General features: G+C 44.5%; 1 protein-coding gene across 1 annotated transcript; it reads left to right on the plus strand.

Moving 5' to 3' along the window:
- The first annotated feature begins 1,421 nt into the window (after nucleotides 1–1,421).
- Nucleotides 1,422–15,008, plus strand: LOC129838277 (transcription intermediary factor 1-alpha-like). Its single transcript, XM_055905132.1, has 17 exons — nucleotides 1,422–2,235; nucleotides 2,452–2,570; nucleotides 4,144–4,291; nucleotides 4,472–4,604; nucleotides 8,134–8,250; nucleotides 8,384–8,498; nucleotides 8,644–8,790; nucleotides 8,940–9,054; nucleotides 9,177–9,637; nucleotides 9,894–10,022; nucleotides 10,159–10,282; nucleotides 10,412–10,469; nucleotides 10,542–10,671; nucleotides 10,774–11,327; nucleotides 11,539–11,746; nucleotides 11,926–12,081; nucleotides 12,508–15,008. The coding sequence occupies exons 1-17, from the start codon at nucleotides 1,947–1,949 to the stop codon at nucleotides 13,102–13,104; spliced, it is 3,600 nt and encodes a 1,199-aa protein (XP_055761107.1). The 5' UTR covers nucleotides 1,422–1,946; the 3' UTR covers nucleotides 13,105–15,008.
- The last annotated feature ends 263 nt before the right edge of the window (nucleotides 15,009–15,271 follow it).

Genomic DNA, 15,271 nt, shown 5'->3' on the forward strand with positions numbered 1-15,271 from the left:
ACAATGTCGACCGGGAGTCCATGGATTCGGAAGACGTGCTGCACCGTGGGCTGGGCCGTCTACATTGTCGGAGGAAAGCCAGGGTTTGACGGGCACCAGGATGCCTGGAGGAGTGAGCCCCTTCCAGGACCTGAGACAGGCGGAATCAGGGACGAACATCCGGTTAGCCAGGTCTCCCCCAGAGTTCTGGCGCTTGGCTGGGTGGAGGTATTCTAAATTCTTATGATCAGTCCACACCAAAAAATGAATGTTCTGCCCCTTCCAGCCAGTGCCTCCACTCCCCAAGCACCATCTTAACTGCCAGAAGTTCCTGGTTCCCAAAATCATAGTTCCTTTCCACGCAATTGAGACGATGGGACAAGAAGGCAAGATGAAGCTTTTGGTCCTGGACAGACCGTTGGGACAGGATGGCCCCCACTCCCACATCAGAAGCGTCGACTTCAACCACAAACTGACGGGCCGGATGAGGATGGATGAGGATGGATGAGGATGGGGGCTGTGGTGAACCGCTGCTTAAGCTCCACAAATGCTCTGTCAACAGCTGGGGACCATGTGAACGGTACCTTGGGAAAGGCGAGTGCAGAGAGGGGAGCCGCCAGGATGCTGTTGCCCCAAATGAAACAGTATTAGAAATTAGCACACCCCAGAAACCGTTGTAGCTGCACCCTGGACGTGGGTTGGGGCCAATCCACCACCTCCCTCACCTTTTCAGGATCCATCTGGACATTCCCTTCAGCGATGACGTATCACAGGAAGAAGATAGTTGAGCGGTGAAAATCGCACTTCTCTGCCTTCACAAACAATTGAATCTGATCAGCCTGTCAGGAATGGAGTACTTGGTACCCACCCTGTATATTGAAATATTATCCATAAAACAAGAAGTGTCCCTTAGAATTATATACATATCAGTTATGCATCATGTTAGCATGAAATCTACTATCCCTTAGTGTAGCAATCAATAAAAATATATGTCCACCATGGGCTCTGCTGCCTCAACCATCCACTCCTATTTATAGAGTTTATTTTGTGATCTCGACAAAACAACTCTTGTTATGTTGTGACCATGAGATAAATAAGTTGTGATCTTGACATAACGAGGGAATTGTTTTTGTATTCATATGTCCTCTCTAGACTTCCGTAGATAATGGATAGGCTATCCTAGTGTTACCTTTGGTCCCTGCCCATCAACTCCTCCCCAAGCTACTGGGCTTTGCTGGCAGGGACTCATGGAGGGATTAATAAATTGACAATGAATGAGGAATCATCTAAGTAAATATGACTGTGAGAAAATGAAAGAAATGCATACGTTTTTTTGTTTTTTTTTACTTGGTACTGTTCTTTGCTTATGTTGATTTCCTTCAACAATTAAAAAACGCCTTTCGAATTGAACAAGCTATTTTGTCCTGCACTGGTCGCTGTACCATAGAAAATCGAAGTGCATGCTGGGGACTGCGTGAGTTTATTTTTTTTCGGGCGGAGATAATGTTGTTTGCACAAATGGTAGCAAGAAATTTCCATTGATAGAAGTTTGTATTGCATGTTTATTGTACAAAATTACTATTATGTGTCCTCTACTATTGTTCAGTTTTATTGAAACTAGGCAGCTATTTGATAACTAAGTTGCGTCATCCTTCGTAGTAGCAAATGTGTCATCTAGCTAACGTTAGCCAGCTAGCTTCCCAACTGCAGAGTTAAACATTTGAAATTAATGTTTTTATACTAACGTTGGCTAAACCTGCCATTACTGGGGGTCATTTCGGAAGGTATTATTATGTATGAACTATGAACTTTGCTCGTGCAAGACATGCCCAGCTGATTTCGACGTTAACAGAATAGACTGTAGAGAGACTAGCTAACATTAGCTAGTATCCGCTAGCTAGCTAACAGTGATTGGTTTCCAAGCACCCAAGTCCATCTTGAATAGGCACACAGCTACAACAGAGACAATGGATGAGAGCCCAGAAGCTGCTGTGGACAACGATGACCTTGTTATTATTGTGGAAAACGAGGCAGAGAGCTTGCCAGCTGAAGAGGAGAGGGCGAAACAGCTAGGAGGTAGCCTCGGTCTCATGGACACTTGCCCTGTCTGCAAGTTGAATTTCCACAACAGGGAGCCGAAACTTCTGCCATGCCTCCACTCTTTCTGCAATAAGTGTCTTCCACCTCCTTCAAGGAACTTAATAAACACTGAACAACGGCGCGACCCGCAACTTCAAGTGGACAACTCGAAACCACGTGAGATCCGTCAATTTGTTTATCGGAAAGTTGATAACTGTACTGTAGTCACACTACTAGTCACTGAAGTGCAGGATAATCATTGCAACTTTTCATTAAAACGTAGATTTATTTTGTAACTTGGCCTTACTGGATTTTTAAAATCGTCTGTCAGATTGGTTGTAATATTAATTGATGCCTTACTAATTTCTGTGTATGTTATTCCACTGGTTCCAGTCAATGTGATCCGCTGCCCCGTGTGTCGACAAGAGTGCTGGGAGGTGGAGGTGCTCGATAACTTCTTTGTGAAGGACTCTGTGGAGGTTCCCAGCAGCACAGTGGAGAAGACCAGTCAGGTGCGTTAATATTGGTTACCAGGAAGGGTCTCAAATGGGGAAAACATTTTTCAGATTGTGAATCCTTGTCTGGTAAAGTGCTTACTGACCGAGACCCAGGACACTTACAGTGCCTTTAGAAAGTATTCATACCCCTTGACTTATTCCATATTTTGTCGTGTTACAGCTTTAACTCAAAATGGATTTAATATATTTTCTCACCCATCTTTCCACATTACCCCATAATGACAAAGTAAAAACATGAAAATTAAATACAGAACTCCCTCATTTACATAAGTATTCACACCCTTGAGTCAATACTTTGTAGAAACAGCGATTACAGTTTTGAGTCTTTCTGGGTATGACTTTAAGAGCTTTCCACACCTGGATTGTGCAACATTTGCCCATTATCCTTTTCAAAATTCTTCAAGCTCTGTCAAATTGGTTGTTGATCATTGCTAGACAACCATTTTCAGGTCTTGCCATAGATTTTCAAGTGGATTTAAGTCAAAACTTAAACTTGGCACTCAATAACGTTCACTGTCTTATTGGTATGAAACTCCTGTGTAGATTTGGCCTTGTGTTTGAGGTTGTCCTGCTGAAATGTGAATTCATCTCCCAGTGTCTGTTTGGAGATTTTCCTCTAGGATTTTGCCTGTGCTCAGTAAAAAAAAATTGTCCTGAAAAACTTCCCAGTCCTTAACAATTACACTCATACCCATATCATGGTGAAGCCACCACTATGCTTGAAAATATGGAGAGTGGTACTCGTGTTGTTTTGAATTTGCCCCAAATATAACACTTTGAATTCAGGGCAAAATGTTAATTGCCACATTTTGTGCAGTATTACTTTAGTGCCTTGTTGCAAACATGATGCATATTTAGGAACATTTTTGTTCTCTACAGGTTTCCTTTTCGCTCTGTCAATTAGGTTAGTTTTGTGGAGTAACTACGATGTTGTTCCATCCTCAGTTTACCCCTTTCACAGCCATTAAACTCTAACTGTTAGTCACTTTCGGCCTCATGGTGAAATCCCTGAGAGGTTTCCTTCCTCTCCGGCAACTGAGTTAGGAAAGATGCCTGTATCTTTGTAGTGACGTGTGTATTGATAGATGATCAAAAGTATAAATATTTACTTCATCGTGATCAAAGGGATATTCAATGTCTGCTTTTTTATTTTGACCCATCTACTAATAGAGGTGCCCTACTTTGCGAGGCATTGGAAAACCTCCCTGGTCTTTTGTGATTTTATCAGTGTTTGAAATTCACTGCTCAACTGAGGGACCTTACAGATAATTGTGGGGTACAGAGATGAGGAATTCATTAAAAAATCATGTTAAACAGTGAGTCCATACAACTTATGTGACTTGTTACTTACTCCTGAACTTATTTAGGTGAGTGACAACAAATCTCTATTTAATTAAATGCAGGCTGTAACACAACAAAATGTGGAATAAGTCAAGGAGTGTGAATACTTTCTGAAGGCACTGTATACCATGTGTCACCACTGAAGCGTTGCCTTGCATAGGACTAAAATCATGGATTCACGTAAAGGCAAGTTCTTGCTCATATGTTCTACCTTCCCAATTTCCAGGTGTGTATGAGTTGTGATGACAACACAGAGGCCACGGGGTTCTGTGTGGAGTGTGTGGAGTTCCTGTGTGTGACGTGTATTGAGGCCCACCAGCGAGTCAAGTTCACCAGGGATCATACCATACGGCAGAAGGAGGAGATGTCCCCAGGTAGCCTACTCTATGAAAATATGGCTTTCTGAATTGTATACTGTAAGAAAATAGAATGCCAAGGAAGGTGGTAGGTAGGAGCTGCACAACTAAATCCTATGAAACCGAATCACAAATATGTAGATAGGTAAATGCGTAGTGATTTATTTTCTTCTAGGCTAAATTCTTGTCTTATTCCAGAGGCTGTTGGTGCAACCACACAGAAGCCAGTGTTTTGTGACATCCACAAGCAGGAGCCCCTCAAGCTGTTCTGTGAGACCTGCGACCGTCTCACATGCAGAGACTGTCAGCTGCTCAAGCACAAGGACCACAAGTATGACCACATTTATTTACTCACCCTTTATTTATTTGGGAGTGGCGCAGCGGTCTAAGGCACTGCATCACAGTGCTAGAGGCATCACTACAGACCCTGGTTCAATCCCGGGCTGTATCACAACCGGCCGTGATCGGGAGTCCCATAGGGCGGTGCACAATTGGCCCAGCGTCATCCTGGTTAGGGTTTGGCCGGTGTAGGCCGTTATTGTAAATAAGAATTTGTTCTTAACTGACTTGCCTAGTTAAATAAATATAAACATATGTTTCCAGGTTAGTGTCAGAGAATCTCTTTTATCGTGCTTAGCTACCATAAAGGGATACTTTGTGATTTTGACAATGAGGCCCCTTATCTACTTCCCCAGAGTCAGATGAACTAGTGGATACCATTCTTATGTCTCTGTGTCCAGTATGAAGGAAGTTGGTTTCGCAAGCCAATGCTATCTAGTGTTAACTCAATGACGAAGTCTATGTGCATTTGCTAGCATGCGGTATCCGCTAGCACTAACTAAGTCACTCTGGATAAGCACGTCTGCTAAATGACTTAAATGTAACGAGACCTACCTTTCAGAAGCCTGAGTTGAAACCTTCAATAGTCCATATTATGCTCAAACTGATTGTATATTTTTAAGTATTAATTTTGTACCTGTGCTTCATGTGTTGGTGTTAATCCTCTGTGTAAAGGGGATTTTCAGGTGAACAAAAAGGAGAGCAGTCGTTGATAATATCAATAAAAAAATAAAAAAAGTGTTTTATTACAGAAATTCAGAGAGATCACCTTCAGTGAGGACCTCTAAATATACACTGCTCAAAAAAATAAAGGGAACACTTAAACAACACAATGTAACTCCAAGTCAATCACACTTCTGTGAAATCAAACTGTCCACTTAGGAAGCAACACTGATTGACAATAAATTTCACATGCTGTTGTGCAAATGGAATAGAAAACAGGTGGAAATTATAGGCAATTAGCACCCCCAATAAAGGAGTGGTTCTGCAGGTGGTGACCACAGACCACTTCTCAGTTCCTATGCTTCCTGGCTGATGTTTTGGTCACTTTTGAATGCTGGCGTTGCTTTCACTCTAGTGGTAGCATGAGACGGAGTCTACAACCCACACAAGTGGCTCAGGTAGTGCAGCTCATCCAGGATGGCACATCAATGCGAGCTGTAGCAAGAAGGTTTGCTGTGTCTGTCAGCGTAGTGTCCAGAGCATGGCGGCGCTACCAGGAGACAGGCCAGTATATCAGGAGACGTGGAGGAGGCCGTAGGAGGGCAACAACCCAGCAGCAGGACCGCTACCTCCGCCTTTGTGCAAGGAAGAGCAGGGGGAGCACTGCCAGAGCCCTGCAAAATGACCTCCAGCAGGCCACAAATGTGCATGTGTCTGCTCAAACGGTCAGAAACAGACTCCATGAGGGTGGTATGAGGGCCCGACGTCCACAGGTGGGGGTTGTGCTTTCAGCCCAACACCGGGCAGGACGTTTGGCATTTGCCAGAGAACACCAAGATTGGCAAATTCGCCACTGGCGCCCTGTGCGCTTCACAGATGAAAGCAGGTTCACACTGAGCACGTGACAGACATGACAGAGTCTGGAGACGCCATGGAGAACGTTCTGCTGCCTGCAACATCCTCCAGCATGACCGATTTGGCGGTGGGTCAGTCATGGTGTCGGGTGGTATTTCTTTGGGGGGCCGCACAGCCCTGCATGTGCTCGCCAGAGGTAGCCTGACTGCCATTAGGTACCGAGATGAGATCCTCAGACCCCTTGTGAGATCATATGCTGGTGCGGTTGGGCTCCTGGGTTCCTCCTAATGCAAGACAATGCTAGACCTCATGTGGCTGGAGTGTGTCAGCAGTTCCTGCAAGAGGAAAGCATTGATGCAATGGACTGGCCCGTCTGTTCCCCAGACCTGAATCCAATTGAGCACATCTGGGACATCATGTCTCGCTCCATCCACCAACGCCACGTTGCACCACAGACTGTCCAGGAGTTGGCGGATGCTTTAGTCCAGGTCTGGGAGGAGATCCCTCAGGAGACCATCCGCCAACTCATCAGGAGCATGCCCAGGCGTTGTAGGGAGGTCATACAGGCACGTGGAGGCCACACACACTACTGAGCCTCATTTTGACTTATTTTAAGGACATTACATCAAAGTTGGATCAGCCTGTTGTGTGGTTTTCCACTTTAATTTTGAGTGTGACTCCAAATCCAGACCTCCATGGGTTGATAAATTTGATTTCCATTGATCATTTTTGTGTGATTTTGTTGTCAGCACATTCAACTATGTAAAGAAAAAAGTATTTAATAAGAATATTTAATTCATTCAGATCTAGGATGTGTTATTTTAGTGTTCCCTTTATTTTTTTGAGCAGTGTATATTAATCACACAGCACCGAAGGTTCTGTAAACACAGCCCAAGAGGCTTGTAGGAGGTCACATCAGCTGCTACAGAATCTGTGTCACAGATACATTACATTATCAGTGTGCCCTAGACTCAGTCAAACTAACCATAACATTCAGCACTGGCAGACATTTGATACTGACAGTTAAACAGGTCAAAGGTCGGAACATCAACTTATACTCAACAAAAATATAAGTACAACATGTAAAGTGTTGGTCCCATGTTTCATGAGCTGAAATAAAAGATACCATGAATTTTCCATATGCACAGAAAGCTTATTTCTCTCAAATTTTGTGCACATTTGTTTACATCCCTGTTAGTGAGCATTTCTTCTTTGCGAAGATAATCCATCCACCTGACAGGTGTGGTGTATCAAGAAGTTGATTAAACAGCATGATCATTACACAGGTGAACCTTGTGCTGGGGACAATAAAAGGCCACTCTAAAATGTGCAGTTTTGTCTCACAACACAGTGTTACAGATGTCTCATTGAGGGAGCATGCAATTAGCATGCTGACTGCAGGAATGTCTACTTGAGTTGTTGCCAGAGAATTGAATGTTAATTTCTCTACCATAAGCCACCTCCAATGTTGTTTAGAGAATTTGGCAGTATGACAAACCTGCATCACAACTGCAGACCATGTGTAACCACGCCAGCCCAGGACCTCCATATCCGGCTTCCTAAAACTGAGTAGTATTTCTGTCTGTAATTAATCTCTTGTGGGTGAAAACACATTCTGATTGGTTGTGTCTGGCTCCCCAGTTGGTGGGCCTGGCTCCCAAGTGCCCTCCCAGGCCCACCCATGGCTGAGCCCCCTGGTCAGTCATGTGAAATCCATAGATTAGGGCCTAATCATTTATTTTAATTGACTGATTTCCTTATGCGCTGTAACGCAGTCAAATTGTTATAGCAGAAAGTCTATAATTAACAGGCGCAAAATGACTTAAATGTGGTACTTAAACATACGTGATTACCTCATGTTTCCCTTCCCCAAGGGAACGCATCTGTCTGCATCTCCCTGCACATAGTCATGTTTTTTACATATCAATCCATATCACCAGTAAATCAAATACAGGAAAATAATTACTCAATTTCCCATTACTCTGCATACCTTGTCTCTCCAGTTACCAGTTCCTTGAAGATGCCTACAGAAACCACAGGCAACACCTGGAAAACATGACACATCAGCTACAGGAGAAGAGGAAAGCCATAGAAGAAGTGTCCAACTGCATCAACAATGGGTAACTTATTACATGCTCTAAACATGCAAACTAAACTCACATGTTATGTTATGTACATAGACAAGGTCAATAGCATGATTGACTACAGGCAAACTCATAATTTCCTTTTCTACTTCTATCTTTATTCTTTCAGACTCCAGCAAGTCGATGAAAACCGCAAGTCTGTCACCAATGAGATAAAGAAGTCAATTTGCAACTTGATCATGGAGATCAACAGAAAGGGAAAAATCTTGGTCAATCAACTTGAGGTATGGTTGTTAAATAGGACATGAGCAATTATGTTGTCATTCCACCACATAATTAAATAATGTACACTTCTGCTGACATGGCTCTAATTACACTACGTGAGCATATTTGTAAGTAGCTTTGTGCTAATCATGGTGGTTGTTTCAGACACTGACGAAGGACCACGAGGTCGGACTGAAGAAACAACAAGAAGATGTCAGCCACCTGACCAGACATCTAGATCACGTCATCAACTTCACCAAGTGGGCCACAGCCAGTCACAGTGGCACAGCTCTGCTGTACTGCAAGAGACTGGTAGGAACCATAACTTTCACTGTGGAGTTGGTTTTAATTTGGCCTACCTTTTAAACCCACGAGGGAAAATGTTGACCTAAATTGTTCAGACAGCTCTGTGGAAATACACATTAACTGAATTTGAGTGATTCAGAAACCTTTTCTTTCAGATTCTTTGCCAAATCCATTACCTAATGAGGGCCAACTGCAACGCATCCATCGTCCCTCAGAGCTCAGTCCGCTTCCAGTGTCGCTCCGGTTTCTGGGCCTCAAATGTCGACCTTGGTAAGAACGCTGAAACTTCAGTTCTGACGGATACTGTAGGCCTAAGCCAAAATAATCCCCATGATGTTAAATGCAGACCTTGTTGAACTAATGTTTGTTCATGTTTCTGTGCATTTCCTAAGGGTCTTTAGCAGTAGAGAGAATTCCTGGTCGTCAGCCCAGTTCCATTCAGCAGGGCTTCCCTCCTGGCCACCCCAGCCAGCCTGGCCCTGGCCCCGGCCCTAGAGTAGAGGTCCCTCCCGGGGCCTTCCCTCCAGGCTCCTCCGCTCACCAGCGTGGGAGCACCCTGGCCCAGCTCCAGCTGCAGGTAGAGAAGCTTGCCCAGCACCCCAACAGGGCTGGACAGCCCCCTCCCAACCATTGGTCTTGGTACCAGCAGGGTCTGAAGCTCCCAGGGCCGGGGCCAGGTCCAGGGGGCCCACCTCCACAGAGGCCCCACCAGGGGGGTTCTCCATCGCAGGGTCCCCCCAACATGGTCCAGATCCAGCAGCCAGGCCGGAGTTACGGACCCCCCGGCCCCCAAACCCATCCCAACCCCAGGAGCCCCACCTCTATGCTGCAAAACGCAGGCTTCCCTCCTCAGGTATGTGTGTGATTCTTTTTCATTTTTTTTCTAATCCCTTTTTGAAGTTGTAGATTTGCTCTTTGCAGTTATCCGACACTGAGTCACTGAGAACATGCTATTTCAGTTATGATAAAATGGAGACACGCTGATGCAGAGGAACCAGTTATGATTTATATGTTTACTGAGTTGTGTTGTCTTTTTTATTTTTTTTGTCGTAATTGCAAGACTTGTGAAAAATGCTTGCCTCTGACGTTTGTGCCATATCTCATTCTAGTCTCTAAGGGATCTCATCCACAACTCCAGCTTCCCTCCCAAACCAATGGATGTGCTACAGGGTACCTCCCGCTACTCTCATGCACCTCCTAACACAGGACCCATCAGCACTCAAGCCTCTATACACCAGGTATATGCGGATTCCTATAAACGGAAGCTGAAGCTCATTATTTAATGTACTTACATGTATTTTATGTCTCTGGTTGTGTATTTACCACACACACAAACAAACGAGAAATAGAGTAACTCTTCGTTGTTGTTCTCAGCGTAACATGATGGAAGCTGCACAACTGAGGAGGAGTGACCCCAGTGGATCTTCATCATTGTCCATGTCCAACCCCAGAGCTAGTTATGCTCCGAGCCTAGCCACTGCCTTCCCAGACAGACATTGTAGGCATCTCACCCTCACACTTCCCTCATTTGTTAGATGCAAAACAAACTTGAAATATAATTAAATCAGCTATTCATGCCCAATCATAAATGTATCTCAATTTAACCCATTTCTCTTTCTCCTTTCAGCACAAGGAAGACAGAATTCCCCCATGTCCAAATCTTCCTCCTCTGAAGCCAACATAGGGTAGGTGAACCCCAGTATGTACCGTGTGGTTGATGTGTTCCTGGTTGTAATATCTGTGGTTCTGTGTTGAAGGTCTGCTTCCTGGAAGCGCACAGAGCCTCATGCTGCGGCTCCCCCCTCAGCTAAGCGGAGGCGAAGGTCGTCCCCCGGACCAATCATCGTCATCAAGGACGAACCAGAGGACGATGACGAAGTCAGCTTTGTAAGTATGACTGCATGTAATCTGTGTGCCTTTGAAATATGTATATTCTATACAATCATATATGAACGATAGAATCTCCCTAGTGTCTCTTCTATCTTCCAGGTGCAGTCTAGTGTTGGAGCCTCAGCCAGCCTGCCAGACAGCAGTACAGGCATCCAGCCCAAGCCCCAGCAGCAGTATCTCCCAGCACCCATGGTGGAGCCCCAGCTAGAGCCAGATCCCCAGCTAGAGCCAGATCCCCAGCTAGAGCCAGAGCTCCTGCTAGAGCCAGAGCTCCAGCTAGAGCTCCAGCTAGAGCCCCAGCTAGAGCCCCAGCTAGCGCCAGAGCCCCAGCTAGAGCCAGAGCCCCAGCCAGAGCCCCAGCTAGAGCCAGAGCCCCAGCCAGAGCCCCAGCTAGAGCCAGAGGCCCAGCCAGAGCTAGAGCCAGAGGCCCAGCCAGAGGCCCAGCTAGAGCCAGAGGCCCAGCCAGAGACCCAGGTAGAGCTAGAGGCAGATCCCCAACCAGACCGAGAAAAGGCCCCAGGTGTCCCTGAAGATGACCCAAATGAAGACTGGTGCGCCGCATGTCAGAATGGGGGAGAAGTGCTCTGCTGTGACAGATGTCCCAAAGTCTTCCATCTGAACTGTCATATACCTTCACTTAGAGAGTCTCCCAGGTAATTAACACCTACTTTAACATTTCTATGCACCACTCACAGCTGCACAGTCCTGCCTGCTCTGCCTATTACATTTAATACAGCTGTCTCTGAAGGGTGATACGTGTGCAGTACCTTGTAATATAAACTGGGAATTGTTTACCCCCAAAGTGAGACAAGAGACTGCAATATTGTGAATTCACTAACCCCCCCTGTGTGTCTGTGTTTCCAGTGGTGAGTGGTTCTGTTCGTTCTGTCGTGACCTGGCCAGTCCTGAGATGGAGTATAACCCAGATAGCCAGGGAGAATCACCAGCCATGAAGGAAGAGCCAGGATCAGAGAGATTCCCTCCAGTTGATAAGAGGAAATGTGAGAGACTGTTGCTCTGCATCTACTGCAACGAGTTCAGTACAGATTTCCAGGAGCCTGCCTCACCGTTGGTAAGAATGCAAATACCCTATAGAACATTTTTGCTCTATGGTTTTAATTCCATCAATACGATACGACTTTGTCTATCGAGTCAGAAAATTTTCTTAGCTCCCAATCCCCAGACACCACACCATTCATTTTGGATCATTTATCACAGTTAAGTAATGATGCTTCCCCCATCTATATCCAGTCAGTCCCGGAGTATAAGGAGCTGATTGAGACTCCAATGGACCTGTCTATAGTGAAGAGCAGGCTGGAGTCTAAGGAGAGCCCACGTTACTGCAGTGCTGAGGAGTTTGTCAAGGATGTCCGGCTCATATTCAGGAACTGTGCAAAGTATTACCAGGTACGGCAAGACTACACGACACACAATATGACGCACTTGGGTTGGATTATGGTGCTTGCTTACAACGCTAGGATTCACATTTTGTTTTTGCGTTGGACCACAAAACTGAAAATGCCCTGGTTTCCCAGACCCAGGTTAAGCCTATTTAGAATGGACTAAAAGTATGCTCAAAGTCCAGTAGAAGGCTTATTTCAGAAACCAGCCCTAAAATGTGTTGACAAAATTGAGACACACACCACTTGTTTAATTAGAGATATACGTAGCATACATCGATGTGCTTGCTTTCCTGTCTTATTCCCTATGACAGTGCTGTCTGTGCTTTCGCTTCTGCTTTGCTTGCTCTTTGAGCTCGGGTAGTTGTAAAGCACTTTGTGACAACTACTGATGTAAAAAGGGCTTTATAAAATACATTTGTTTGATTGACAGGCAGACACTGAGGTGGGAGGTGCAGGACTGAGCCTGGAGGAGTACTTTGAAGAGCAGCTGAAGCTCCTCTACCAAGACAGGAGCTTCCCTGGGGGCAGAGAGGAGGGCATGATACCCCCTGTGGAGGACGAGATGGAAGAAGGGATGGAAGATGACGGGATGGCTCCTAACGAAGGGGATATGCCCCCAGTCGAGGACGATCTAACACCTGTTGAAGAAGGGATGCCTTCTATGGAGAAAGAAGGAACGGAAGAGGCTCCTGTGGAAGGAGGGATGGAGGAAGAAGGGATACCTCCTTTAGAAGAGAGCATGGAAGAGGAAGGGGAAGAGACTTCTCCAGTGAAAGGAGACTCACCACCTTCTGATGCTACTGAACCAGTAGATCCATCAACAAGGGGTGCATCATCACCCAACCTTCCCAGCAAGGATGCTCCTCAACCCCTGTCAGATTCCCCAGACAACCCTCCCTGCGAGGAGGCCCCCCAACCCCTCTCAGATACCCCAGACAACCCTCCTGACAACAGCCCTGCTGCAGGCTTAGCCACAGAAAATGAGGGGACGACTAAAGAAGTGCGAGACGAAGCAGAAGAGGAATGATTCTTGTTCTTCCACTGTAAATTGGACGGACAATAAAGCTTTTAGAATTATCTATAGGTTCTGTTGTCTGAAAATACAGGGTGACCTCTTTGCTGCGTCATATACTTTTTGATATGATTTTCAATAATAAATAAACAGAAAACTGGGACGTTTAACAGGGTACAGAGGGGGACAATGAATGCACAAATGTTTGTCTTGTTACAAAGCAATGTAGCTACATGTATGAACTAGTAATGCACAGACTGTTCTGTCTGCTGAGATTGAGAAGTTACAATCATGCTGTAACTGATGAACTTTCTACAATAACAATCATAACACAAATAATGTCCATTATTGATAAATTGTCTCAAATTTTCCATGTTGGCTTTTGTAAAGATGAATGCCATATAATACTGTATATTTAAAATAATGTAAGTGATTTTATTTATCCAACTCTAAAGAAAAATAACTGCAAAGACAGAACTCCATGAAAACCATAGCCCTTACATCCCCGTCTTAACTCAAACGTTTTTGATAAAGGTCAATCATTTTTTAAAAACTTTTATGTATAGTTGTGTTATAATTTAGTTAAATTCTAGGCTACTCTTGTACAGAACATTGTTAAGGAGGTATTCTGTAAGGTGGACTCAGCGATATAACATAGATGCAAAAGGCAAACAGCATAGTGGGTCAATTTCAGCGACAACTAAGAGCGCGCGCGCTCAACATCTCCGCTGTTTTGATGCTCTGGCTACCGTGAAGCGAACTGTGTACATGAGCAGATACTGTGTGAGAGCCTTGTATCCGTTCATCTCAGTATCTGCTGTGCTGCTGGTGGCAATGTCATTTTTCTGAGTCTACCTTTAAGACTGTTTACTAGATTACAGGGATGTAAAATGAAAGTGCAGTGTTCTCGAATGGTGCTGCTTGATTTTTGGCATGTAAAGAGAACCAAATTGTAGCCCTCACTTTTCCTTCTTGCATGTTTTCTTGTTGCCTGGCTACCCAGACTTGGTCTGGCCAAACGCTACGGCCACGGACGTTATTTTTTCTCCACTATCAGTATGGATCTGAGTACCTCCCCAACCCTTCACCGAATGCGAACACATTCGGGGCTGTCTGATTGGGCCAGAGCCAGAACACACATGGATAAAGCATCCAGTTAGAAAAGGTGTAATTGACTTTGATACTCTGATTGGTTAGAGATGATCCAATCGATTTAGACTTTGTTTTGTACAACGCCCCTCATCGCCACCACAAGACTTCAATAGATGCTGTAAAGAGGTCACTGGAAAGCAGACTTTGGGGGATAGAAGGTTGCCAGATTGGTGCACAGTCAAAAAATCTGATCTAACAAAGTGCATATTCGTCAAATCCGTCGTGGTTGATGTATTGTAACAGGCCCACTGGTTACTAAAGTCTGATTTGGATTTATTTGGCTGCATAGCATTTAGAAGTAGTCCCTTTTCAGGTTTAGAAGTGACTGCTAAATACTAACTCCTGTTGGTATAAGCAGGTAGCGTACAATAAAACTTGAATTAAACGCTGAGTCTCAAATAGCCGCCTGTCCCTTTTAATAGCCAGGCAGTGTTACACATTTCAGCAAATAAACGCCCCTTTCAAAGAAATGTAGGGTCTAAATGAATTTTTTACAGAGGTTCCATCAATGACCAAAAACAGTCAACAACTTCCGGAGTACAGACCCCCAAAAATTGCCCGATTGCCTTCTATTGGCAAAAGTAAGGACTGCTGAAAATGCACAGTCAAGGAGAATAATGTTGTTGTTTTTTTAACAGAGGCATACTAAGACATAATAAACTTGACACAATGTCTACATGATAACACAGTGTAGAAAATGAAGAAATGTATTCAAATGCTGTAAGTGAATGCTGGAATTAAACAATTAAATATGCAAATGAGCAAAAGCTGTGTGGATTAAGGAAAATAGATGCCTGGCTCACATTGAAGCCTGCCTCAAGTAGATGCCTGTTGTCTTCAGTGATTTAAGCAAATAAACACTGGGCTATTAATTGTGGTAGCTAGCATAGAGCAATCGGTGGTGTTAGTCAAAGTGTTTTTTTTTTTTTTTTTTTTCACCTTTATTTAACCAGGTAGGCCAGTTGAGAACAAGTTCTCATTTACAACTGCGACCTGGCAAAGATAAAGCAAAGCAGTGCGACACAAACAA

Source organism: Salvelinus fontinalis, chromosome 39 (assembly GCF_029448725.1).
Source record: "Salvelinus fontinalis isolate EN_2023a chromosome 39, ASM2944872v1, whole genome shotgun sequence".
NCBI lineage: Eukaryota > Metazoa > Chordata > Actinopteri > Salmoniformes > Salmonidae > Salvelinus > Salvelinus fontinalis.